At 43.7% G+C, this 25,774-nt stretch overlaps 1 protein-coding gene across 1 annotated transcript in view; it reads right to left on the reverse strand.

The window, feature by feature from the left end:
- Window positions 1-1,979: 1,979 nt before the first annotated feature.
- The window catches only part of ACVR1 (activin A receptor type 1), a gene marked incomplete at its 5' end in the record, with an annotated part of 24,401 nt that continues 606 nt past the window's right edge, over window positions 1,980-25,774 (reverse strand). Inside the window, 7 exons of the mRNA XM_010163935.2 lie at window positions 1,980-3,242; window positions 4,292-4,422; window positions 11,424-11,621; window positions 15,423-15,698; window positions 18,212-18,358; window positions 20,599-20,698; window positions 25,091-25,305. Coding sequence (XP_010162237.2) covers window positions 3,108-3,242; window positions 4,292-4,422; window positions 11,424-11,621; window positions 15,423-15,698; window positions 18,212-18,358; window positions 20,599-20,698; window positions 25,091-25,305 — 1,202 coding nt within the window. The remainder of the gene's footprint in view (window positions 3,243-4,291; window positions 4,423-11,423; window positions 11,622-15,422; window positions 15,699-18,211; window positions 18,359-20,598; window positions 20,699-25,090; window positions 25,306-25,774) is intronic.

Genomic DNA, 25,774 nt, shown 5'->3' on the forward strand with positions numbered 1-25,774 from the left:
GACAGGCTTTTTTTTACCCTGGCAGAAGCTTGCTTGGATGACTGGCTTTACCTAACATGGGATAAACGAGATATTACTGAGGTGTTTTTATGGTCTATGTTTTTATCCTTCAGTTGGTTACCCCTGCTTTACAGGGAAAGTCAAGACTCCATTTCAATTCATGCTGAAGTTCCTCAAGCCAAGTCTGAATCCAAGCTCAGAGGAGGCCAGTGGTTCCCAGTGTCTGGCCCAAGAGTCCCTGGGGAACTGTGCGCTCCCTTCCCGCAGTCCCAGCCCCAGCACAGCTCACAGACCAGCCCCAGTGCTGCAGTGAGGACAGTCACATCTCCAGAGGCAGCAGAGCATCCACTATAGAGCACATGGAGCCAAGTCATGTCATTCTTCTGTGCACACGGTGCTTTTCAGAAGATGCTACAGCACAAAGAGACAAATCAAGCACTTCACCTGAGCACCTTCCCCAATACCTAGGAAGATGCTGTGACTCAGCACGTCAGCATTTGAGAAGGGCATCGCTAATTCAGCCAATGTGGCCAGAACTGTCACTGCTCACCAGCACGACAGATTGTCTCTCTCCCCTGACACCTGTCCTGGAAAAGGATGGAGATGTGCAAACTCAGAAGTGAAAAACCATCCATTCACTGTAAACTGACATTGCTCACGGAGCTTTCACCTCTGGCTCTGTCCCTCTCCGTCTGTGGAGCTGCTTCCCCTCTCCCCTCGCTGTCCCAACGTCCCCGGCTGTCCTCGCCCCTGAGCACTGCAGCAGCCTGGCACCTCCGCAAGCAGGCTGGCTCGCTGCCCAGCCGATTGAAACACCCATGCCTGCTTCATCATATAAATACATGTGGAAGAAATACATAGGTGTGTGCACACACAGTCCCTAAAGGACTTCGGGCAATACTCCAGATCGGAAAATTATGGCTAAGGCAGCTACTCACTTGGCAGCTGTGACCCACACTAGTTCCTTCCGCTCAGGCAGCATCTGCAGCCCCGCAGACCGATTCCCTCGAGTCACTGCTGAGATGCTGTCCCTCCTGGGCTGCAGTTATTTAACAGCCCAGCATGAATCACATACCCAAACCAGTTTAAAGCAAACCAGAACGCATTCTGTCAACTCAGCCTTTGATTTCCTATTAAAAAATAACAATAAAAACTAATTGGATGCTGCTTTTCCTGTTTTTTGCGGCACTGGATCTGCTCAGATTCTCATCAAGAATAATTAAGAGACCAGGCAACTGCCATCAATTCAGCCTGCGCTGCAGAGCTATTGTACCCCGCAGTCTCTCAGCCCCACGCAGTACCCACCCCACCAACTTGGCAGTTATTTCTACACTAGAAATGTAGAAAAAGAAAGGCATGCTGCTTGGCTGGAGCAGGACAAGGAACACTGGGGCTGAGAAGGAAAAGCTCCAGAGAAACACAAGAACAGACTTAGAAAGGAACCTCAGAGAACTGTTTTAACCCAGAGAGGAAACGTGTCCAAATGGCTAATTGCTACCCAGGTCCTCAGACTGCCTGGAGGTTTCAAGCCCATGAATAAGGATTTCTTTTCCCAAGGAGGAGAGGGCACTGTCACTTCCTAGTTACTCTTCCACTTGGCACAACAAACAAGACGAGAGCAGCAAGAGGCACAGGCAGAGAAAACAGCTCTCTGGGTACAAAGCTGAGTTCTTCCCCGTAAGGCCAGGGGATAACACACCTCCTTCTGCAAGACGTGCTCTAGGAGGTGTGCGTGGCCACGGCTGATGTCAGCTCCGAAGAGAGCACACCACCTCCCTGCAGTGCTATTCTGGGATCCAGTTCAGTACAGGAAAAACACACCCAGACAAACAACTGCCAACAGCCTCAGTACCTTGGTGTTCCACCAGCATCGACCTGGACCAGCTCCTCACCTGCCAGCATGTGACTGGAGAGACCCACTGCTGCATTAGTAAACCTTTGTTACTAACAGGCAGTAAGAGAACTAAAACACTCTTGAGTTTGACTTGAAAACATTCTATTTAATTTATACAAATAACTACTAAATAGAAAAAGTAGATTAAAACAAAATAGTTATTTTTCTGGCAGAGTTTAAATGCATATTATATAGCTTAGAAGAAATAAAATGCATTTTCCCCACAGCATTCATGACCTAAAATTCTAGTTAATTCCTCCATTGCTTTCCTGTTCTAGATCAGTAAGATACTAGACACAATGTCATGTGGGTAATGGCTGTATATATGTTCCGTATTTGAACCGAAAATATGTTACAGACCACACACCTACAAATGTGAAGCACTTAAAATGTGACTATCAAGTTGTAATATGGTAATACAGAAAACAAATTATGTTTCAGGTTATACTGTGTTACAAAAACATCTGTGTAAGAAATCATGAAAGAGGCCACATAAAAATAAGCTTTAACTTTATGCACTTATTTTACAGTTTAAAAAACTGGCAAGTGCACTAGTAATAAATAATTTGCAAGTTTTGTATAAACGAGAAATTCCTAATGTTCAGCATTATTGTAAACATCAGTACACATGTAAAATGCAGCTAAAATCTGACAGTTACATTTTCAGTTTACCAAATTCATTTCCTATTATTCAGGCATAGATCAATGTAGTATACAGCCAATCATATTTTTGGCAAGTCATGTCATTAAAATTAACAGTGACAGTGCAAGTAAGGAATGCAAAGAATTCCTAGTGCAATAAAGAAGAGAAGCACAGGCAATATTGCTGATTAAAATTTACCACTTCCACGTGTTCACCCTGGGAGTGATTAGGAGAATTAAAAAAAAAAATAAAATAAAGAAATAAAATAAGCTGTTCAAAGCCATTATTTAATGCCCTGATCTTGTCTTAGGATTTCTCTGTCTTCCTTCAGGCCACTACCTTTGCAACAGTACATCCCGCGTGAGTCCTTACAGCTTGACCCTTTGTGAAATGCCCACTGTAGTCACTGAGCAAAGTCCGTACGGTTCTGGTGCCCCCAAACAGACGGCTTGGTGAGAACTTCTGCCCCTACGAGCAGCCACGGGGGGACCGATCACAGAAACTGTCTGGCCAGTCTGCTTCCGAACCAGACACATGCCTCCCTGTCAGGAGAGCACCACGAGAAGAAGGTCAACAGTCAGCTTTCAGTTTATCTAAGGAATTATCAATTTTGGTCAAAGTCTTTTTGATTCGCAGGGCTGTTAGTCTCGCTGACGGATTTTGATACCAGCATTCTTTCATCAACTTGGCAAGAGATGTTAATGTCTGCGAAAAGAATAAAGACAAAACACGCGTGTAAGTACACAAATCACAAGCCAAGAAAGCACTAGGCTGGATTAAGCACTAGCACAATGAGGTTTCATTGCCTATTAATACTCCATTTTCAGAGTCTACAGAGAGTTCACCGCTATCCATCAAACACACAGCTTGCATGTGTGGAAAAAACCACAAGTTTGATAAATTGGTTAAACCAAGAGAATAACTAGACAATGGGCTGGCTGGAATGACAACCTAGCGGAATTTTAAACAATGGAGCTTTGGTTTTCTCCCAATTAAGAAAACACCCTACAGAATCTCTTTTCAATGAAACTGACTCCTGCCAGACCCATGAAGGAAGCCAGAGAAGGTACAAACTTGGTGTCTGTGTTTTCATCGCGTCCAGCACAGCTTTAAACAGCTGGGATGTGCAGCTGACTGGTGCAGCAGCACAGGTCGTGGCTCTACAACCAAAACTCTACAGATGGGACCTCTCATCCCACCCAGCTGTACAGAATGAAACTCACTTCTGCAGCTTCAGTAATAGGGTACAAAACAGCTGTCAGCCTGGAGAATCCAGGCTGATTCTGATGAAGAAAAACCAACTTCAGCACTAGCCTTCCAAAAAGATCAACAGTCCCTCAGCCTGTAGGCAGGAGAAAGACCAAGATTCTGTTCTAAACCTGCACGCTCAGAACCGCAGAAAGGCCCACACAGGTTACCCTGCCCTTGGAGAAATTTCTCCTCAGACAGAGAATAGTAACATAGGAAGAACAGTTTTAAAATAGTCACTGTTAAATCACGCTGCTAAAAGGCTAATCTGTGAATAGCTCAGACTTAACAGTCCCAAGTTTGTTCGCTGCTTTTTCTTCCTGCTCCAAGATACAGATCCCTGCCAGCACGCTTCTGAAATCCGTACAGGTAATGCTTCTGGCAAGTACTACTGAGATAACGGCAATTTCAAGTGATAACTGAAATAACTTCCATGACTCTTCCAAAGGAAGAAAGGTCAGCTTGTATCTTCTGCCACCCCGCCCCCCCCCAGCACACCCACTTACAGGGTCTGAGAACCATCTGTTGGGAATGTTCGGCCTCTGCTGATCTACACAGACCACTTTTCTCATGTCTTCAAAACTGGGATCGTTTGGAACCAAGTCGTAAAACGGCGGTTTATAGTCTTCCACAATACCTGGGGAGACAGGAACCAGAGAGGCGTTACTTGGTGACTGTGCTGGTGAAACAGCATTTCTGCACAAAGACAGAACAGATGCAGTCTAAAACACACAGAAATCTTTTAAAAGTTAACACCATTGTGTCAAACAGCCATTAAACAACACAATAGCACTTACTAGCACAGAAACAGCTTTTTCTACCCAAAAAGTTAATTAATTGGCTCATATTACTATTCTACAAAGTAAGAACTATATTCACTTCAGAGATGCTTGAGCTGAATTGATGAGAAATAAATTCACTCGCCAAAAGGCCACCTTTTATAACACATGAAGGTTCACTGACTACCACAAAACCAGGATTTCAACTCACCAATGTAAAAAACTTAAGGTCCACATTGTGGTTTCTAATGGGCTTAGCACACACTTTGCAGGGTTTTATGATTCTTGAGAGAGTTCAATAAGCATGTCAGCATCTACAGACCCTCACACTGGTGCTTCAGATTTTATTTCTTGTTATTAAAATAGCAAAATACCTAGGGTAAGTGGCACCACATTCCATCACAAAGCCAAACACCCGAGAGGCTGTGGCACCCAGTGTCTGAACGCGTTTTCTAGGATTCTGTGTAGAAAAATGAGTCTCTGGTTCCTCTCACAACTGGCCACCCAGCTGACATCAAACTGGCAGGCTAGAAAGCCTTTTGCCTCCTCTCTAAGGCATGCATGCAGCCCTGCTGCTTCAGCTGTGGGTTAAGGTCACAAATGATCTATAGGGAGCTCAACTTTCTTAGGAAGCCAATTTAAAAACTGGTGTTCAATGACAGGCACTTGGGTCAGCAGCCTGGAGAAACACTGAGCGAATGAGGCCCTCTGTGTACAGCAGAAACATGGGCAGAACAATCCTAAAACTGCTTTTTAGCAGACTGGCAGCTGTCCCACAGTCAGACGTACGTGAAATCCAGGAGACTTTCTGTTGCTTTGGATATACTGAAGTTGAAAAGATTTTCTCAAACTTTGCTGCAGTGGTTGGGATTTAGTTTTATTGTTCTATCAGAGATGAAGAGCAAAATCCCACAGATCCTCTGTAAAAACCTGTAAATCCCTATCTGTGATGACTAGTCAACAAGGGAAATGTTCTTCAGGAGATGACCACTCAGAAAACAGGAGGGCAGTTCAAAGACCTGGCTAGCCAAGCGTGTTACCTTCACACAGTAACTAGCAGGCTGCAGGGTCTGCCCTGTGGTCCTCTGACACGGATGCAGAAGGACAGGGGACATTACACGCTGCAGAGTGAAGCATCACCCACATCACCCACCCTCCCCCTCCAAGCAATTCGTGATTGCACACACCAAACATCACCTCCAGGGCTGAACTCTTGTTTTTACACTCCTCCTGCTTCCTCCTAGAACTCACAGTAAACTTCATTCTGTGAACTCGGGAATACAGAAAAACCTCTTCTGTATCCACGTTGCCGATGCTTCAGTTTCAGATCGTTAGGGTATTACAGATGAACTTTAGCACTAAAAGAGAGAGCCTGGCTCTAATTTACTATTTCCATGCATATAGGGTATATAAGCGGCTGTTTCAGATCAGACACATTAACAAACATGAACTAAGCCAGGTCTGGACTTTACTCCAGTAGCCCGGATCTCCAGTGCCCTGATCCACCGCAGCCAAGCGCCAGGGACCCGCGGGACCAGCGCTGGCTCCGCAGCAGCCGGCCAGCGGTGCCAACGAGCCACTGCAACCTCTCGCCCACAGCGCTCCGCTCGCAAAGCTGTCACTGCCCTGTGACACGCTTCCCTCGCCCACTGCCCCGGGAGCCGGCCAGCGCTCGCCGCCAGGGAGAGCCACGAGCCGCTCGGCACGACCCAGCGCTCGCCGCTTTCCGGACAGTTTTAAGATGACTTCTGTAATTTACAAGATATTGTATTTTTTCCCCTGGGGTTGCTGGCTTTTTGCTACTCGAATCTGTTTGAACTCACACACGCAGCAGCGTTTTCTTCACCTCTATTCTCGTGACTTTAATGTCAGCCTGTCCTCTGCACACACACATCTACCTGCTGGGGCAAAGCAAGATCGACAGAGACACCTGAGCAGCGGGGACAGCCCTGCAGATCTAACGACCATCACACACCAGGGTGGCTTTGAGCAGGAACCATCTTCCGTGGCTGGTGTTACTGTTAAAATCGAACAGGATCACAACACGGGGAGTGACAGTGACGATTCACAGGGAGCAGAACTGTAAGTGCCAGGCACCAGGTACGGAACGACGCGAGGCACCGTGCAGTAGGGAGGGAGCACATTCAGAAGCAGTGAACAACCACTCTTCAAGCAAAAAGGTATCTTTAAAGAGAGTAAAATACCGATTTGAGGGCATAAAAACGCATTTTTCAGCTACAGAGAGAAATGTTGAGTGGCTCCTGCTACAGCAATACACAAAAAGACCATACACAAGTACTTCATTGTGGCAAAGGAGTTTCCTACCACATTTTCCTCCTTATACTAAGCCACAGCAGAAAAATACTGAGAATCACTGTGTCACCTTGAGGACCATTAGATAAGCTAATAAATAAATAAATATTTGTAAAAATAAACTTTAAAAAAAACAAAAACAAAAATACCCCACAAAACAAAAAAACCCAGACTTATTAGTCAGATCACAACTCCAGAGTCTCCATGACCTGAAGTACTAAACGAGGCTGACTCACTGGAATAGACCCTGCATTTCCACCCAGTAAATAAGAGATGACAAGTTTCCTTCAGCATGGGATTTCTAGCACAAGGGACAAGTGCCTGTGGCCCACCTCAGGAACACCATCACCCAGTTCACACGAGCACGCTCCCCTCACCTCAGCGTGCTCAGGACTCCCGGTGCCAGAGTCCTACTACAAATCAAACATGGTTATCCTTGTGACCACCTCATGAAGTGATGATTTCCACACAGATAAACACTCAGTGTTGAGAGAAAATGTTTAGTCCATTTCAAACCAGCGCAAGGAAATGGAATTACTCATGGCAACAGCCAGAGACGCCGAGCAAGCGGAAATAAGTACAGAGGAATTAGTACCCCTGTCACCTTAAACGTCAGACTTTGACGTGACCAATGTCACGATGTATCTGTATTACTGTGAAAAGTGAGTGCTTCCACGGTGGCGCTGAGCTCAGCCTGACCCACTGACTGCAGCACCTATTGTCTCTGGCAGGTCTGCAGTCCCTGCTGAGTGTCACACCACCCTGGGAAGCTGCCAGCACAACCTACACTCACTAGCTTAAAAGTAGCTCAGGTGTCTGTGAACTGCAGTTACTGCAGCTCTACATATGTATCAAAACCTCAGCAGGAGAATAGTTAAATAATAGGTGGAATATTTATTGGGAGAGGTAACCGGGTACTTTCCTGGAGAAAAGGAGGCTGAGGGGAGATCTTCTGGCTCTGTCCAAGTCCCTGAAAGGAAGGTGCAGTGAGGTGGGGGTGGGTCTTTTCTCCCAGGTAACAAGGGACAGGACCAGAGGAAATGGGCTCCAGTTGTGGCCAGGGCAGTTGAGATGGGATGTGAGGAAGAATTTCTTTGCTGAAAGGGTTCTGAGGCATTGGAAGGGATTGCCCAGGGCAGTGGTGGAGTCCCCATCCCTGGAGGGATTGAAGAGTCGTGTAGACACAGTGCTGAGGGACATGGGTTAGTCATAGGGGACTGGTCAGTGTTGGGTTCATGGTTGGACTCCATGAGCTTAAAGGGTTTTTTCAATCCAGACAATTCTGGGATGCTGTGAGATTGTGTGTATTTTTAATATATCTTATGTACAGTATACACACACATATATAAGTATAAATGTGTATCATATACAAAGAGAGCAAGACAACTAATATTCCACAAAGGATTACCAGCCTCCAAACAGCACTGTGACAGGACAGATTCCAGACAAGTTACTCAAAATTCAAGATGGGCAATAAAAACAAACTTATCAAACTCTTACACGTGAAGTTTTGTCACCACGTAGCCCAGCTGCTGTGTTCAAACAGAGCAGACTGCACACGGTGCCTACGTGTGAGCACACAGCCCTGCGAGCACTGCTGGTCCCATCCAACTGCCTCGCACGTTGCACTCAATGATCTTAAAGGTCTTTTCCAACCAAAGTGATTCTCTGATTCTGTGTGCTGGCTTCCCTTCCCATCACAGCCAGCATCACCTATTGCCCAGTGAATTGATTCATCGACCCCTGCCCGTCGTATTATGGCGACTGGCAAACTGCAGTCCTCCCAGACTGCTGAGACAGACGATAAAACTGTGCTGAAAACAATGAAGTTACAGTTCAAATTCTCAAGGCACTCACACTGACGTGAACTGCAACCCAGAGGTCTCCAAATATTGGGAAATGCAATGAGCAAGTCTTCATAACTGCCTACGACATACATTTGCCAATAAACAGAGCACATCATGAGAAGAATTAATTAACGCCATGCACTCACAGGAGTTTCTCCCTTTCTCTAACCAACCACATACACCTTCATCTGAAATCATCGCCACGCTTTTGTGATTCCGCTGACGTACGTTCTTGTACCAGAACAACACCCATTCCTTTTGCTGCACATGCCTCCAAGTAACTCCTCTGGCAGAGATGGGAGAAGGCAGGCGAGGTGAGGTGAGGAGCTCAGCTCTGGCCACCCCACACAGACCCTATGGAAGTTCCCTTCTGCCCCGCAGTCAGTCCTGGCACTGTCACTGGCTCCCAGCACGACAGGAGCTGCTCACTATGGACCCAGCAAGTTAAACTGCCCATCCGCAAAGATCACCCTGCCTTCTTCATTACAGAGAAACACCCATTTTGGTTCTCTTCAGAGCTATCAAAGCAAGCTCTCAGGCTTACAAGGAGACTTAAATTAGCCACTTCAGCCTACCTGATGCCTTTTGCCAACTCCAGGTCAGCTTTGTTTAAGCACCCTGTAAGTATCCGAGAGAGGACAGGGGCATTGGACAGTGCTCCAGGCCACAGGGAATCTCACAGCAACCTTGGAAGGTCTGAAAAATCTTCCCAGAAGTGCCACCCTCTAGCAGCGTTCTCAAAACAAGCCTCCCTGCAGTGTTTCTGGAGACAACTAGCTGCCTGTGGCTGCTGTGCTGAGAATTACCCGGAACAAGGGAGCAATACCTGTTTGGGTTTGTTTTATTGGTTTTCTGGTTTTGTTTTTTTTTTACTCACAGTTAAATTATTTTGGCCACCAACAGATAACAGATGAAGTAAAAGGATTCTATTTAGAAGAAGTCCTGTATTTCAATAGAGTAACAAGATTTGTTTGCTTCTGCTGCAGTTGCCTGTCCTCTCTGCCCACTCCCGGTAGCGTAACGTTCCCAGCGTAGCACCATTTGGACAGGATTTCCCCTGGGGTCAGGGAATGGAGAGGAGATCGTGCACAACAAACAACACAAGGCCAGTACCTTTATTTCCACTAGAATTTGAGCCAGGCTTTGTTACTCTGCACTAGCTACCACAAGCCTTTGCCTTATTTCAGCCCACCTCTGTCCACCCACCACTCCCATCTCCACAAAACCACTCACACTCCCTCCTTTGGCTCTCAACAGCTGCTTTTTGAGAACATCTCTAAAGCCATCCTAATCCTTTCCTCCAAAGTCTTCTCTCAAATTCTGACTTGGGATAGTTTCCACCAAAAAAAAAAAAAAAAAAAAAAAAAAAAAAGCCTGTGGCCAGGGCAGTTGAGCCACTCTGACTATGGCATATTGCTCTGGCCATGCCTGCTTCAAACAGGCTGGATCCTAAGCTGGCAGGCACCCGGCTGGCACCAGCCCTACCTGCCCTGCAGGGATCCAGCCTACCCTCAGGGCTCAGAGGTCCAGCAGCAAACAAACAACTGCTCGTCTCTTCCTGATATCCGTTACAGAATCCCGGATTGGACTTAGTGGGAATAGATCAGACAGACACAGAGCAAGTAAATGTGTATGACAATTTAGAATTCCCTCAGATTTAAACATGTCACCTTTAACAATCCATCACAGTCAGCATCTGCAGACGTGCCTGAAGGGCACCTTCTGCGTTCTCCTGTCTGCTTGGGTCCAGAGAACACAACCCGAGGTCCAGAAGTCAGAGAGGACCTCTGAGCCGACAAGCACAAGAAATCACACCAGCAGATACCCAGCTTCAAGGCTCTTAAATTCAGACTCCCGTTGCCCGGGAAACACGGAGCAACGTTGTGCCCTACAACACAGGACTGCAGTGGTACTCTTCCCAAGAACGGTACTTTGACCAAGTCCTGCTTCATGCGTGTATTTAACTTGGTAAAGCAACTGCTCTGACTTCAACCAACTAACAACTGACAGGACAAGAGGAAATGGGCTCCAGTTGTGGCCAGGGCAGTTGAGATGGGATGTGAGGAAGAATTTCTTTGCTGAAAGGGTTCTGAGGCATTGGAAGGGGTTGCCCAGGGCAGTGGTGGAGTCCCCATCCCTGGAGGGATTGAAGAGTCGTGTAGACATAGTGCTGAGGGACATGGGTTAGTCATAGGGGACTGGTCAGTGTTGGGTTCATGGTTGGACTCCATGAGCTTAAAGGGCTTTTCCAATCCAGGCAATCCTGGGGTTCTGCAAAAGCAAGAGCATCCCTGAATTCTGATCACTTCACTTCCTACATATTTTCCTTCTGCTTCTTAGGTTTTGTCACGAGAAACAGCCACCTAAAAATATTCACTATGGTTTAAAGACACGTGGAAAAAGTTTCAGAGACTTTATGATCTAAAATTTTAACTTAACTGACTATCTGGTATGAATTATTTCTCATCACAATGTAGGATGTAGCAAGGGACTCTCTCTCTCTTCTCTTAACAATGCTCAGCCATGGTACCAACACACCAACAACTTCACCACAGGCAGCAAAGCGTCAGGAATCGAAATACTTTGGCGGTTCAGTATTCTACCGTGCATCCTATGCATTCTGGTGGGAGATGCTTTGCCGTGAACTACCATTTGCTTAAGCCCTTCCAAAAACAAGTGAAGGAGCCCCAGAGACTTACCGTTGCTAACCATGCGTCTAGCTACTTCCCAAAGGACCAGCCCAAAAGCCCAGATATCGACCCTCTTATAGGAGTCAAAGCAGTCTGCCTGGATGGTTTCGTCCAAGACTTCTGGAGCCATGTAGCGCTTGGTACCCACCCGGGGATTGTTCCCCACATCCAACTGATTGGTGCTTTGGGAGTGCATCACCGCAAGGCCTGAGGGACAGGAAAAAAACACTGGTCAGTCTCCTTTAAAACTACAGCAGCAAACGTTCAAAATGACATGTGAGCAGTGACATCCATCAGACAGTTTCTTAAAAAGAAGGAGCTGAGGGTCCAACTGTCCAAAGACCAACTGGGTCAGCTCCAAAGCAGCCATCAAAAACAGCCACTGTGTCCGTAGACTTAGGCCAATTATCTCCTCAGGGATTACCATTAAGTGTGTTATTGCACTGTTGCAAAATGTTGTCATTAAGTGTTTTGCAGCCACTGGATGTCACCAGCGCTCTAGGCACGTATACACAGAAGGTCAAGCATCTGCTACTTAGAAGAAAACAATTTTACACAGCATTCAAATTTATTTATAGAACTTTTGGGTAGGTGGATATATCCGAACTGTGGGGAAGAGAGAAGAAAAACACTGCATGACGGATACACACAAGTTAAAAAAACAAAGCTGGAAAATAAAAAACACCATATTTGTAGTAGCTTGAAAAATAAACATCCTCAAGCTGATCTAGAATGAGTCAGTCAAAACCACTTTACCTGGTTTCTGCTAATTACTAAACATTTAAGCAAAGAACATTATGTGAGGGACTAAATTGCTGTAAATTTGGAAACACACAGAGTACTCATTTTGCCATGGTAAACAGAAAGCACTGCAAATTGAGCAGCAACAGGTGCATGACATAACTAAGCAATAGGACAGACGACACAAACTCTCTCCTTAATTTCCTCAACAACTCTTGTCAGAGTAACATATACTATTTACCTTTAACATCAGTTTTAGATGAAACTCAAAAAGCTTTTTAACTCAGTCCCACAAAATTTAACCTATCACCAGATCATTTTTTTTTCCCTTCCAAAAACAAGTCTGTACTTCACCATAACAGAAATTTGGAGAGCACTTTCCTACAATTTAAATGCACTTCAAGTAATTCCAAGCTGCTAAGGAAATGCTTATGGCACCTCTAGAAAGATTCCATCTACTAACCCCAAGACTGCAGAGAAGATAATCTGGAGAGCCTGCTCCCCAGATAAAAGTATTTTTTGTCATATAGATATATATATACACACACACACACACAGGGCATATATGTATATACACACACACACACAGGGCATATATATATATATACATATACACACACACACACACACAGGGCATATATATATATATATACACACACACACACACAGGGCATATATATATACACACACTTACACATTTCTGTATTTGTTTATAGTAATTTATATTATACAATACATATGGTTTATATTTTTTAAAAAAACAACAAACTTCCACATTGGAAACAAAGGTTATAAAACAAATTTCCTGGCAAACTCTGAAGATGCCAAGACTTTGGAGAACGCTTTGATAAAAATCATAACACTCCATCCAAATTGGGCAAAACAGATTCAATAGAGTGACAGGTCAAAGGTTTAAGGCTGAGGGATGCAAGTCAGCATCCTGCACACTACAAACTAAGAAGTGTTGCAATAAGGTCAGGGGACAACAATGTTGTAATCAGGTTCTCATCATGGTGGCATCTGTGCTGTTTATGAGAGTTGGGAAGCAGATATTGCACTGCTTCAGCTTCTTTCACCTCAGGAGATCTCAATGCACATTTAACTGAAGGGCACAGACGTGCTTGTCAGAGGAGCTCTTACTGTAAGATACAAAGTCTTAAAAAAAAAAAAAAAAAGGAAAAAAAAAGAAAAAGCTTGACAGGAATACAAACTGATGAAACACAGTGGTTTTCAAGACACAAAACAATCCTCTGCAGTATACTGGACTATCTGCTAGAAAAAAAATTGAGCAAACATTCTTATTAGCATTCTTTGCTCCTTCCTTACAAATACCAGTGCTTGTTTCAAACAGAGGTTCACTACTCTACATGGATGGACACGGGAAGGAGGGAGTAAGAGAACTGTTGGGCTTTTCCTTCTTTTAGGATGAGAATTATTCTGCTGTTCCATAAAGTTGCTCAACTAAGACCTATTACCATGCACGTGAATTGCTTTAGAAGTAGGAGGGCAGAACTTTTCCACAGTGCTGACTGACTGAAGCTAGACTGACATCCATCCTTGGACTTTATCACACAGTTGCTGCTTAGCTAGAACATATTTGAAACAGACAGTTTTGTAATTGCAACTCTGGAATCTGGGCGTGCTGTTGGAGATACCAATTTCCAGCACACTGGCTGAAGGACCGGCAGCCAATTCAGGAAGCTCTTGTCTGCCAGCCAGAAGGACCAGGACTGAAGGGCAAGCCCCAGGCTGCCCTGAAGCGCAGGCATGCGGCACCCAGGCTGCCAGCAAACCAGTCACAGGATACACGTCAAAGTGATTTTATTCCTCTTTGGCTTCGGAGCTGACACCTGTTCCTAATGGGAAGTCCAGAACCTGGTGTGACCAACAGAACCCAAGGCCAGCTGAGCTCCAGGCACTGCAGTGAATCTGCTCACACTCACCGCTCTCTAAGTGCCGTTTTTCTTGTATGGTGCATTTGTTGGAACACAGGAGGGAAAAAAGACACAGCTATACAGAAAAAAAGGGCATGAATATATGGCAGAAGCAACAAACCCTTTGGTAGCTCCCCTTTGCAGATAAGGAACAAACAAAGAACCTGTCAGATATATGTTTGAGGATATAAAGTTTTCAAAAAATAGCTATTTTAGCACCACAAAAACGAACTGGGAAATGTTTATTGCTGTGCTCTCTCAGAAAGCCTCTCAAATATCTGAACCCCCTAGATACACAATGTAGTAGATTTCACTGTATTAGTGTGATGTCAATCAATGTCGATATGTGCTGCCCTCTCCTCAGTGTGAACTACAACTTTATTTAAAAGTCATAGAATCATCGAATGGTTTGGGTTGGAAGGGACCTCGAAGCTCATCCAGTCCCAACCCCCCTGCCAGCAGCAGGGACACCTTCCACTAGACCAGGTTGCTCAAAGCCTCATCCAGCCTGGCCTTCAACACTTCCAGGGAGGAGCAGCCACAGCTTCCTTGTCAATCTCTGAAGTTTTGTATTTTCAACTTACTGCTCCATTTTTTACTTACCATTTCCTCTTCAAATTTAGACAGGACCAGGTGTGTGGTTTTCACATTTTCCTTGTGTGTATCTAATGTTTCTCAGGCAAAAGTGATAGGAACTATGCAGTGTTATTATTATTGGAAAAAATCACATCTCCCAATACACTTTTTGTCTAGCCAATGACTCCTTAATACTCTTGTTCTACTGCTATTTCCTCCTCTGTCTTCAGAGAAAAGGAAAAAAATATTGTCAGATATACCCCTGGGGTGCAAACGAGCCATACTGCGACTGTTTCTAAACATCCTTCCAGCTTAAAGTCTAAAATCAGTTGGTCAGAGAACCTAGTTTTGGGCTCACTGAATTATCTGGCCAAAAACTCAAGCTGGATGGACCTACAGAGCTTGGGACAGTGAACACAGAGTTCTTCAACTGCAAGTGGGAGGACATTTATTAGCTCAGAAATGAGCCGAAGCCTCATAACTACTGTGTTCTGGGATCTGTGAGAGGAACTGACCAGTGAAAACTCCAGAATTCCTCCAAAGTGTCAGCTCTGTTCCTGAACTGGAGGCGAGGCGGGTCTCTGCGGAGTGGCATTTGTGGGCTCTAAGTGCCACCTAGTGGCTGTCACAACCCTTCAGGGTGACACCCCAGCACGACGAAGGTTATTTTCAGTTGACTTTACGACTTTTACAGTTAGAGTTACCAACGCACTAAAACAGGAATGCACTGAGTATATTAGCATTGAAATGAACTCACCTAAATCTGCTATGCAGCACTGTCCATTCTTCTTAACGAGGATATTTTTGCTCTTCAAGTCCCGGTGAGAAATGGCAGGCTTCCCCTGGGTTCCAAATATCTCTATGTGCAAATGTGCAAGACCACTAGCTATGGACAGTACTATGCGTAGGCAGCTGACAGTGTCCAGGGTAGTGAGCTGTAGATAGTCATACAGAGACCCCATTTCATGGTAGTGGGTAATTAACCACAACTGGGTACTAGAGTTTCTGGAAGTCATATCAGATGCAATAAAACCTAGAAAGAGAAGATGAAAAAAGGAGAAACAACAACATAAAATGACTGAGTTCGTTCAAGACTCCCCCAAGAAAACAATCAACACTACTAGGCCCCTCTTACAATTTAAAACTGTTTAACCAAAACTTTTCCCTGATTGTACTACACTGAAAACAGATCACAGGTATTACCATGATGAAAAAGAGCTGACGTGTTCTGGAACTCTAACTCAAGTCCATTCACAAGAATGTATTTATGTATTTTGTCAGTCACTCCAAACACAACTACTTGTTAGGACCACACACTTAAATTTTTATTTTTTTTTTCCTCCTTCTTTTGGAAGGACTTGGGGGTCGGGAAGTTTCTAGTTAAACAAGACCACCAGGTTGCAGCACATCTGCTGCTGTCCACTCAGTAGGATTCCACTGGAGAGAAGCAACACCCCGAACAGACAAGTTGTAAGGAATCACTGCCATGTTTAAGGAGAAGCAGCAGCCAGTGCAGGCTGCTGAGAAAAGTGTCAAACATGTTTCATGTACCCATCACATCTCGATAAACAGACACTTTATGTTGTGCCAGCTTCACAGTTACAGACCAGGTAAGTCTCTCTGAAGCACCTCAACAATCAACCTTGACATGTCAAAAGCCTGCTGTGCCCACAGGAAATGTCACACCCTTCTGACCAACTGCAGACTGAAAAAAGCACATCTCCACATGGCAACGCCTGTGCCCAGTGGTCTGTGATTGCCTAAAAGGCTGCAGAGGGATTGCTGCAGCCTGATCAATTACCAGACTGTGGAACTGCTCTACGCTGCTGTGGGCTCCAAACGCCTCATCTTAACTGTACACCAGCTCACAACAGAGCCACAGGACAGCAACAGCAGCAGATGGCTAAGGAGAGCACTGCAGCACCAGCAGATGAGCACACCAAAAACCAAAGAACAGTAACTCTTCTACTTTAGGTACTAGAGAGTTCAACTGGTGTGCAACTTCCACAGTGAAGTAGGGCAGAGCACCTTTATGCACCACAGCTGTATTTCACAATGATTTTCTACAGAGGAAGATAATAAAAATTATCTTTGAAAATTATGAACTCGAGAACTGCTTTCAAAAGTGTGGTGCCTTAAAGCTGAACCCAAAATTCAGGAGTAGCTGCCTTTGTTACCTCTGAACTTACCGTGCATCAGTACACTTGGCCTCAACAGCTTTAGCTGGGAAGCAACAAAAGTTTTATTCCCAAGTTAGAGGAACAAATCATGTTTATTAAAAGCCCTAATATGACATTTATCCACTGCTTTCTCTCCTGAAGTCAGATTTCTGCACAATGTGACACTTCTGTAGTATTGTTTAATTTTGCATCTAAAAAAATTCTATAAAACAGCCAACAAATTTGACAGTTATCAAGAAAGACTAAACAGAGACAGAGGAACATGGGAAATGTGTAATGTAATTTCAGCCAAGTTACTTGCTTGCTCTCGGGAAGGAAAGTTCAATAATTCACATTTCAGGAGGCCACCAAATTCTTTTTGTAGTAACAAAGGAACTGCTTCAGGAAACATTAGACAAACGCCTAGCAGGGCGAGCTACAGAGCCAAGGAATATTCTCTGACAGGAAACAAGGAGCCCAAGTAAAACTGACGGAAGACAGATAGACTGTGGGTGAGGTAATGTCAGCACACAGAAAACCTGCTGCTGCTTTTATTTGTAAAGGTGGCACACCGGTGAAAGAAGGTCAAGTCTTCTAGGAATCAAAAGGGCTGCTTCCACTTCAGCCGTGGCTCACAAGACAACCATTTTCCAAGCCCTCAGAACTGAGCACACAAGGTACAAGGGATGCAGAAGACTCCCAGTCATCATACTTTAATATTATTTACAGGAAAATGAAATGCATCATAGAGTAACAACTATACTTGAAGTTTAAACACCAAAGGACCTTAGTCTGACTCTGAGCAGAACAGTTAAACAGAAGAAAACATTAATGGATTCACACTGCAGTTTATTTAGGCACAAGAAAAACTGTTCAAATATTCAAATCTCAAACTCCTCCCCACTTTTTCTTCCTTTATTTCTCTCAGGTAAACTGAAGTTATTTAAAAAAAATACCCCTAGATCCACTAGAACTTCTCCACCTAACACACTGTGTAATACTCTTTTGCCATTTGGCTGCCCTGCAACATCAGCTGCGACACTGAATTCTTAGCATGAGGGTCTGTGGCACCTCCATTCTCCTCCACACGCTGTGCTGCCAATAATTGATTAATCTGGTTGACTGCTTCTCACTAGAATATTTCTGCAGGAGGATGACAAATCGTGGTTGCTACGACACTGTCTCCAGCTGAGACTCAGACTTCATTACCCTCCTGCAAGTCTTCCTCCTAAAATTTCCCTTCAACTATTTGTTACAAACACAAGAGCCTAATCTCAAAAATTGCAAGAGATGCAGCACATCTGCAGTGCTTTGCACGTGAGCTGTTCAGTTAACTCACCTTTACACCAGCCAAGCCAGGAAACATGAATGTGGTTGTTCTACTTACCTAAAATATTTTCATGCCGTAGCAATACAGTGTTGTACAATTCGGTTTCCCTGAACCAGGATTTTTCATCCCTTGAAGAGAAGATCTTCACAGCTACATTTTCTCCTTGCCACTGACCCCTCCAAACTTCTCCGTAACGGCCCTTTCCTGATGGGGGAGAAAACATAGTAAAAGTTGTCAACTAACAATCTTAATACAGCAGGATTAGCTAATAGGATGGGAACTCAACAGTTACGGCCCAAATATCACACTGATGTAGTCTGATCACACCTGCATACACTTTTTACTGCTTCCACTGTCACTCTGTGCTCCACTGTCCTTAATTTTTCCTGTTTTTTTTTCATCTGCAAGCTCTGAGAGTATGGATCTCTTCCCCCTTACACCTTGGTAGAGTACACAGAGTGTTTGTATTGGGCAGGTGTAATTATTCAGCTGCCAGCAATGAAAGAACTTTTGCAGCTTAAGCAACTTGGACAACACAGTACAAGGTCAGTGCATACAACAAAAATAAATCCATGAATTCTGAAGTCAGGGGGATAGGGAGAATATATGATGTTGGGGATACAGCCCTTACATTTCTATTACATCATCAGCCCTTGCAAAAACAATCAGCACAGCCAGACACATAAAATGCAGAAAGATAGAAAAAACCCAAAAAACCCACCCACAAACAAAAAAGGATAAAGAAAAACCCACAAAAACCCCAAAACCCCACGCCTGTCCTGCGATCAGGGCACACTGTCTGCATGCCAAGCTTTCTACCCAAATAGTTCAGAAGAATACAAGAAATTATCAAGTGCTCAACAGCAAAGCAACATTGTGGACAGGGCACACTGGAAAAGTTCTGATCATTGCCATTTTCATTGCTGCCCGAGTACAACAGCCTCAGGCTTCGTGCAATGAATTGCGCCAGGTCTGACAACTATAAATACCCACACTCTGTCCTTCCTTCCTCTGCCTTCAGTGTTCTTTAGAGGCACCAATGAATCAGCAGCAGGTGCCACCAAATGAAGAGAGACACCCAGCACCGATGCCTCAGTGCTGTCCCCCAGAAGGGACTTCTTGCACAAGCACTTGCCTCTGGTTGTGCTCCACAGGCTAAAACATAGGGGTGTCTGGAAATAGTGCCAGCTGAGCTAACTTGGGAGCAGGCATCATTCCAGATACACTTATTGACACATATATACATGCAGAAAAAAGATATGCCTACATTGCAGGCAAAACCATCTCGTGCACATCACATTCCACTGTTTCTGATCAAGAGAAATTGCAGAGCGTCGGAGGACGTACACTTGGATTTAATGCAAGTGTGAACGTTTGTGCCTACTCAATACACATACTATGAGCCAGAAGCAAAGAAATACTGGTAAAATGTAGGCCCAGTCCCTACAAATTCGTAGACTCACCTGTCTTTGTCTGGGGCTTGATTCAACACCCTGACAAGTTAAAACTTCTAGTGACTTACAGGAAGGTGTTAACCTGTTCTGAGTTCACACCACTGAAGAAGCAGAATAAAACACACTTTAAAAGTCTTCTTTTTTTCCCCTAATAGGATCAATCATTATTATGCCTTTCTCATCTCTTTAGTGCCCGTATGGCATCTTGGCTCAATGTCTCTGCTTCAGGATAATTTTGACCCAAATGCTTCCTAAAATTACTAAATTCAAATTTAACACTATTCAATTAATAATACTTATGTGCTGAAGAAAATCAGAAAAATCTAATGGACCTTTAAAATTAACACTAAAGTCCTGAAAAAACCCTAAAGACCCAGAAGAGTTTTAGTCAAGAATTACTCTTTCAGGTGGATAAGAGCAGCAAGAGCACATCACTGCCTGCACGGTCCCAAAGCACCAGTGTAAGTAAGCTACAAACCAGTTGTATTATCACTCTAATAGCACAGAATCACACTTTTTTTTAAATGCCATTTTAGCCACTTTGCTTCGTGCTTCAACTCCAGATCCCAAGCCTAGATGATCACCTCCTAATTCTAAAGCTTTCTAATTGAACACTATTTAACAAAAGTTTCAGTTTGACAGTTTCAAACTTCAATTTGATCTTGTGTTTCTAAACACAGTTTGTTTTGCTTACAAAGTACCCAAACAAGCCTAGTTTGTATTTTCTAACATCACCTCACTGAACAAAGCTTCAGTGTTTTCAATGATGAAGCACAGATGATATTTGTCCCTTTCTTCTGCATAGATCTGAAAAGAATTTTTTCACTTCACTTTCCAAAACCAAGTATGTTCTGTAAGCTGAAGCCTGAAGAGTTTCATATGTTATATAAGCAACTGAGGAAAAACAGATAATTAGGATGGGAGATAAAGCTTTTTCTCTGCATTTGCTACCAAGACTTGGCACTAGAGGGTAACGAGATTTATACTAACCTACACACTCTACAAGTGTGATCTGGCGAGCCACCGTCCTTTGCACCAAGAAAGGAAGTCCAGAACCACTTCCAGATGTGCAGGAATGATCCAATAAATCCTGTTCAAAAGGAAAAGCAGAAGTTTATAACCTGTGAGACACTACTTTTTTTCCCCTGTTTAAATACGCAAAGCTACACCACTTCCCAGGACAGGTGAGGTTAAAGCTTACTGGTATCTCAATGGCTCTGGTGATGCCATTTGATTGCTCACCATCAAGCCCTACTGTTGCCATCGCTGTATAGATGGACAGAGAATGCTCTTCTCAAGATTTTACCTCTTCAGAGAACATCCCATGAACAGAAGAGACTGCCAGGGGAGCCATAACTTATGCATAATCCCTTTCTGTTGGAAATTTCACACACAACAGCAAACAAATCATTTCATTCTCAGATTTCGTATTCTGTCTCTATATTTCATTTGGCATTACAGTACAATTTGGTTTAATACAACAACCATTTTGTTTAATACATAAGTAACAATAAATGTACTGTCTGTGAACCTGGAAGCTCACTCGTAGCCTACGAGCTCTCCTCTGACATAAAATTATACCCTTTTCCAGCACTTTGTTGTCCTCCTGCTTAGTTTATGCTCTCTCAATTCTGTACGCCACCTATTTCAAAAAGGTTAATAGAAACTTTTTCCCCCCTCACAAATTTTCTATGTCTTGCAACAGAGAGCCCTGAGAAGAATGACCACAAGCACATCTGGCACCACAGGGGTTCCTCTGATAAATTTCAAGTCCCTGCCCCAAATTAGAACATCTTTAAACGACAACACCCAAATAATTTATAGTAAGTCTCCTTCCCTAAAGTGGCTGAACCACACTAGATTAACAGTACCTTCCCCCCCACCCCCCAAAAAAAGAGAGTAGTAATTCTGTGGTAAGCAGCAGTCAAGTTTTAGCCCAAACTATTCAAGCTTGGTAGTTATTTATAACTGAAAAGAGTTTTAAAATCAGCAAGGTGATAGGAGTACTACCTGTATCACCTACACTAGATGTGTCATTGATACACCAGAAAATTCTCCCTGACAAGTCTTTCTTAAAAGTTTTTATCCATTTCTGTTATTTTTAGTGCATGGAAACCAGGCTTTAAACTGTAAGCTTATTAAAGAAAAAAAAGGAAAAAAAAGAGCGAGATTCTAATTGAGTGTTAAAATCCTATTAGCCTTTAAAATGCTAATACCAGTTACTTTTAGGGTTAGAACCTCCACACTAGCTCAAAGCATTAACAACTGTATTACTGGACTTTTTTTTTTCCCTTTACAAAGGTAAACAGTATAAAAAAGCATATGCATAACCAACTTTTCAATATTTCCTGCAAAATGCACTACTGGGCTTTAACCAGATCTGATGAAATCTCATTTTTCCTAACAACTTTTCAAGAAAAAAATAATTTAAGAATGACAGGAGACTGCTATTTTGCTTTTTTAATACAAACTGAGACCTCATTTACCTTCCTGCTTGTATCAGAAGAAAAAAAAAAAAAAACTAACCAAAAAACCCCAAACAAACCAACCAAACTTCCAGTAGCAACTGTAAAAACAAGACTTGAAAAGGCCACAGCTCTTTCCATTTCCCATTTGGAAGCTCAGGGCTTTCAGCATTTGCTACACTACGCAGACTAACCCCGAATGTAAACTAATCTAATGTGTAACAAAACTAGGGATTTAAAATATACAACAGAGAAGAAAAATCTGGAATTTAAAGAAGACTTACTGTTTGGATAAACATTTAGAAACAAGGAGCTATCAATTTCTTTTCACATCACCAACACTCCAGAGGCACTTCAGTCTTAAAGCTAAAAGGGTCTGAGGGCTGAGAACAAACCAGGTCCATTAGACCAAGCCTTTACAGTTAGCAACTTCTCCCATTTCTTTAAAAGTGAATTTTGATTTATTCTTCTCAGGTTTTATCACCATTTCCAAGGAACATTCAATGACTTGCCCTGCAAAAGGTTTGCAAATGGAATGGAAATGGTCTCGCACTGATAAGAGGTAAGAGCTGGTAAAAGCTGGAAGTCAGCACTTAAGGACAGATAACCAGTTGCACACTTGCCTAGTTCATGGTGATCATCTCAAAAGTAGCTGGTTTTAAAACACTAACACTAATCAAGCCTTGTGGGCTAATTAAAGAGAGCCAAAGGCATAAAAAAAAAAAAAAGATTACCAAGTATAGTTTATACAGGGCCAAGCTGAAGCAGAACAGCAGGGCAGAGGCAGAAAGCTGCTGCAGTCTGCACCAGGCTTGATCCTGCAGTTACACCAAGTGCCTGGACATTCCGAGCTCTAAGCAGGAGGCAATCTCCACTGCTCCATCTCCCCAGGGAAGCCAGCATTTAGAGACCACACAGTGATCAGAGTGGCCACCCTAAGGTCCCTCTAGACCAGTATCTTGTCTGACCATACCCAAATGCAACGCCCTTTATTAGGGTACTACAGGTGGAGTGAATCAGGGACACAGACATGTAGGAGTTATGAGACATATGGAAGTATATAGGGGCACTGGGATATTAGAATATTGGGATACTGGAAGTGAAGTAGAAGCAAATATGGGAATACTTTAACATATATGATACTTTCCTCTAATGCTCCCCCAGCCTCCAAGCACATTCAGAGCTACATTTTTTTTTCCCCACCTTAATGTGCTTAACAGTCTTCTCATCCTGTTGGTTTTTGAGTGTACACAAACCTGGAACATCTAGAAAAATAGTCAGGCAAAGAGTTCCACTGGTTCAGTTACCACTGCGTTAAGAACCACCTTCCTTATCTGCATCCTTGCTCTTACCTGCTCATTTTGACGCCTCCCCCTGTAATTGTACTGCCGAAGGGGAACAACTGATTCCTATCCATCCTCCCCTTACCCCTTGCCATGTTGTATGTCTCCATCATATCCCATCCCCTTAAGAGAACCAGGCTCCTCTTCCCAGCTGAAGCACTGGTTTGCTTAGTTCAAAAAAAATGCATCCTGGGGCATCCAGATGACCAGGAGTCCAATCACTCAGGTTTAACATATTCTTCCTCAAAGAAGAATCCTCCCTGTTCCAATGCTATCCCTTACTGGTCATCTCAAACCCTGAAAACTTACTGGTCAGCACATACTGTCTCGTGGATGAAAAGGTTTTCCACAGGACTCTTCCAGCACTTTTTCACAGCAGTATTTTATAGACACATCTCTGCCCCAAAACAAAGAAATGCAAGAAAATTTTCCAGCTCCCTAAAATAGTTCAATTTGCTGAGTGGTCCCACAGACCTTTCTTTTAATAAATTTCCACACCTGGGCTTCCAAAGCAGTTGCCAACTTTCAGGCAAGGAGGTGCAACCATTTTCTAGGGGTTTTGGGGGGGGTTTTTTGTTTGTTTTTGTTTGGTTGGGGGTTGTTTGTTTTGTTTGTTTTTTGGTTTTGTTTAACATGGTCAAAACTGCTTCCCTCAGTCGTGGTAACCAACACTTTCTAAAGAAGGTATTGAAGGTTATTCCTCACTTAAAGAAATACTCATTTCAGTTTCTCCCTCCTACAGACACAAACACAGTCCAAAACACAGAAAGAAAATAATCAATGTATTTAGTAGCATATTATTATTAAAAATATTTGTGTTTTGGACCCTTTTTCTTTAGCCACTTTTCAACAGTGGCTAAAGTGCAGTGAAAGTACATCATGGCATGAAAGCACCAAAATGGAAAATGTTCCAACCTCTTAATGCTGAAGAGATTTTATTTCAGAAATGTAAGGCTTTCTCTTTGCACTGGTTTCAGAAACAAACACTCGAGCTGCCTCTGACACCTTACTTGCTGAGTTTCGATAGAGCCCAGGGAAGCTGCTGGGAACACTTTTTTCCTGGCCTCAAGTGAAAGGGTAAGATATATTAAGTCTTTAAAAAGGAAACATTTGCCCATGTCATTTTATTTTCCAGAGACTGCACGAAAAAGAACATATTTTAAAAAAACAAATTTTGAGTAAACAGTTGTCTTTTCTTAAAATTCCTATCGCTCTTCTGCCAACAGAATTCCACTTATTTCCTAGTCATCCAAGAGCTCTTCTACTAAGATCAGGGGAGTCAGGTTTGAAATTTTTCCAAGTTAAAAACATCTGTATTTTCTTCTTCCCCTAGCATCACATCTGTCCTACCTTTCAGGCTGTCCTTTGTACATTCTTTACACCTTTCATGTCACTCCAGTCTACCCAGCAACCAGACATACTCTGTTTTGCTGTTCAGACACAGGAACATAAAACAATTTAGAGCAACTCTCTGGGTCAAAGGACCTATAGTTGCAAAAGCAACTGCAGCTCTGTGAGCACAGGGATGCCACCACAGAAGTCCTGATGGTAAGTGGCATCCCCCGGCAGCAAAAGGTCCCGTTACTGACATGGCCATGTCTGGAGGGTAGGAGAAGGGAGTCTGGAGGTGAAGAAAGCTCACACCCATTTTCACCATGCACACAGGTTACTTACTGCCAACGTGCTGTCTCCAACGTTTGATGCAATGAGTCCCTCAATTGTGCCATATTCTGCATCTCTAGAATTTAGCCTCTCCATGTGGTTCTTCTGTATTCTCCGGATGATCAGCATGGCTGCTGCAGCAAAAACTATCAAGACTAGCACAGGGGCCAGTATAACAATGATTAGTGTTTCCATGCTGTAACCTGCAGCTTCTTGAAAGGTTTGTCCTTGGAAAGGAGAGGGGAGGGGGGAGAAAAAAAAAGTGAATTTCCAGAGAAAGTCTTTGAAGCCAGTAGCACTAACACCAACGTTTAACTTGGTAGCCACCTAGTCAGAAAGAGAGGCCATGACCCAGCCGGAGCTGAGCATGCACTTAGAGAAAGGAGCTGCCACAGCAACACCCTGCAGAGCTGTCAAAACAACCCACGTGTGACTCTGCAATTCCTCTCAGGCAGTAACTCAACCCTGACCCTGACTCTGACCCCCAGTATCCATCCAGCAATACAGACCATTCAACCTGTGGCCACCAGATGTGCGCCCCTGGGCCCCAGGGTGGGGAACAAGGTGGAAAGGGCCTTACTGCGCTGATTCAACCCTTCCTCTCAAGTAGCACTGAAGCCATCTTGCTCCCATCACATCAGATGAAAGCCAAACCTTTTTTTCACAGAATCACAGAGTGGTGGGGTCAGAAGGGAC

This window comes from Antrostomus carolinensis, unplaced genomic scaffold (genome assembly GCF_000700745.2).
Source record: "Antrostomus carolinensis isolate BGI_N321 unplaced genomic scaffold, ASM70074v2 scaffold4233, whole genome shotgun sequence".
Lineage (NCBI taxonomy): Eukaryota > Metazoa > Chordata > Aves > Caprimulgiformes > Caprimulgidae > Antrostomus > Antrostomus carolinensis.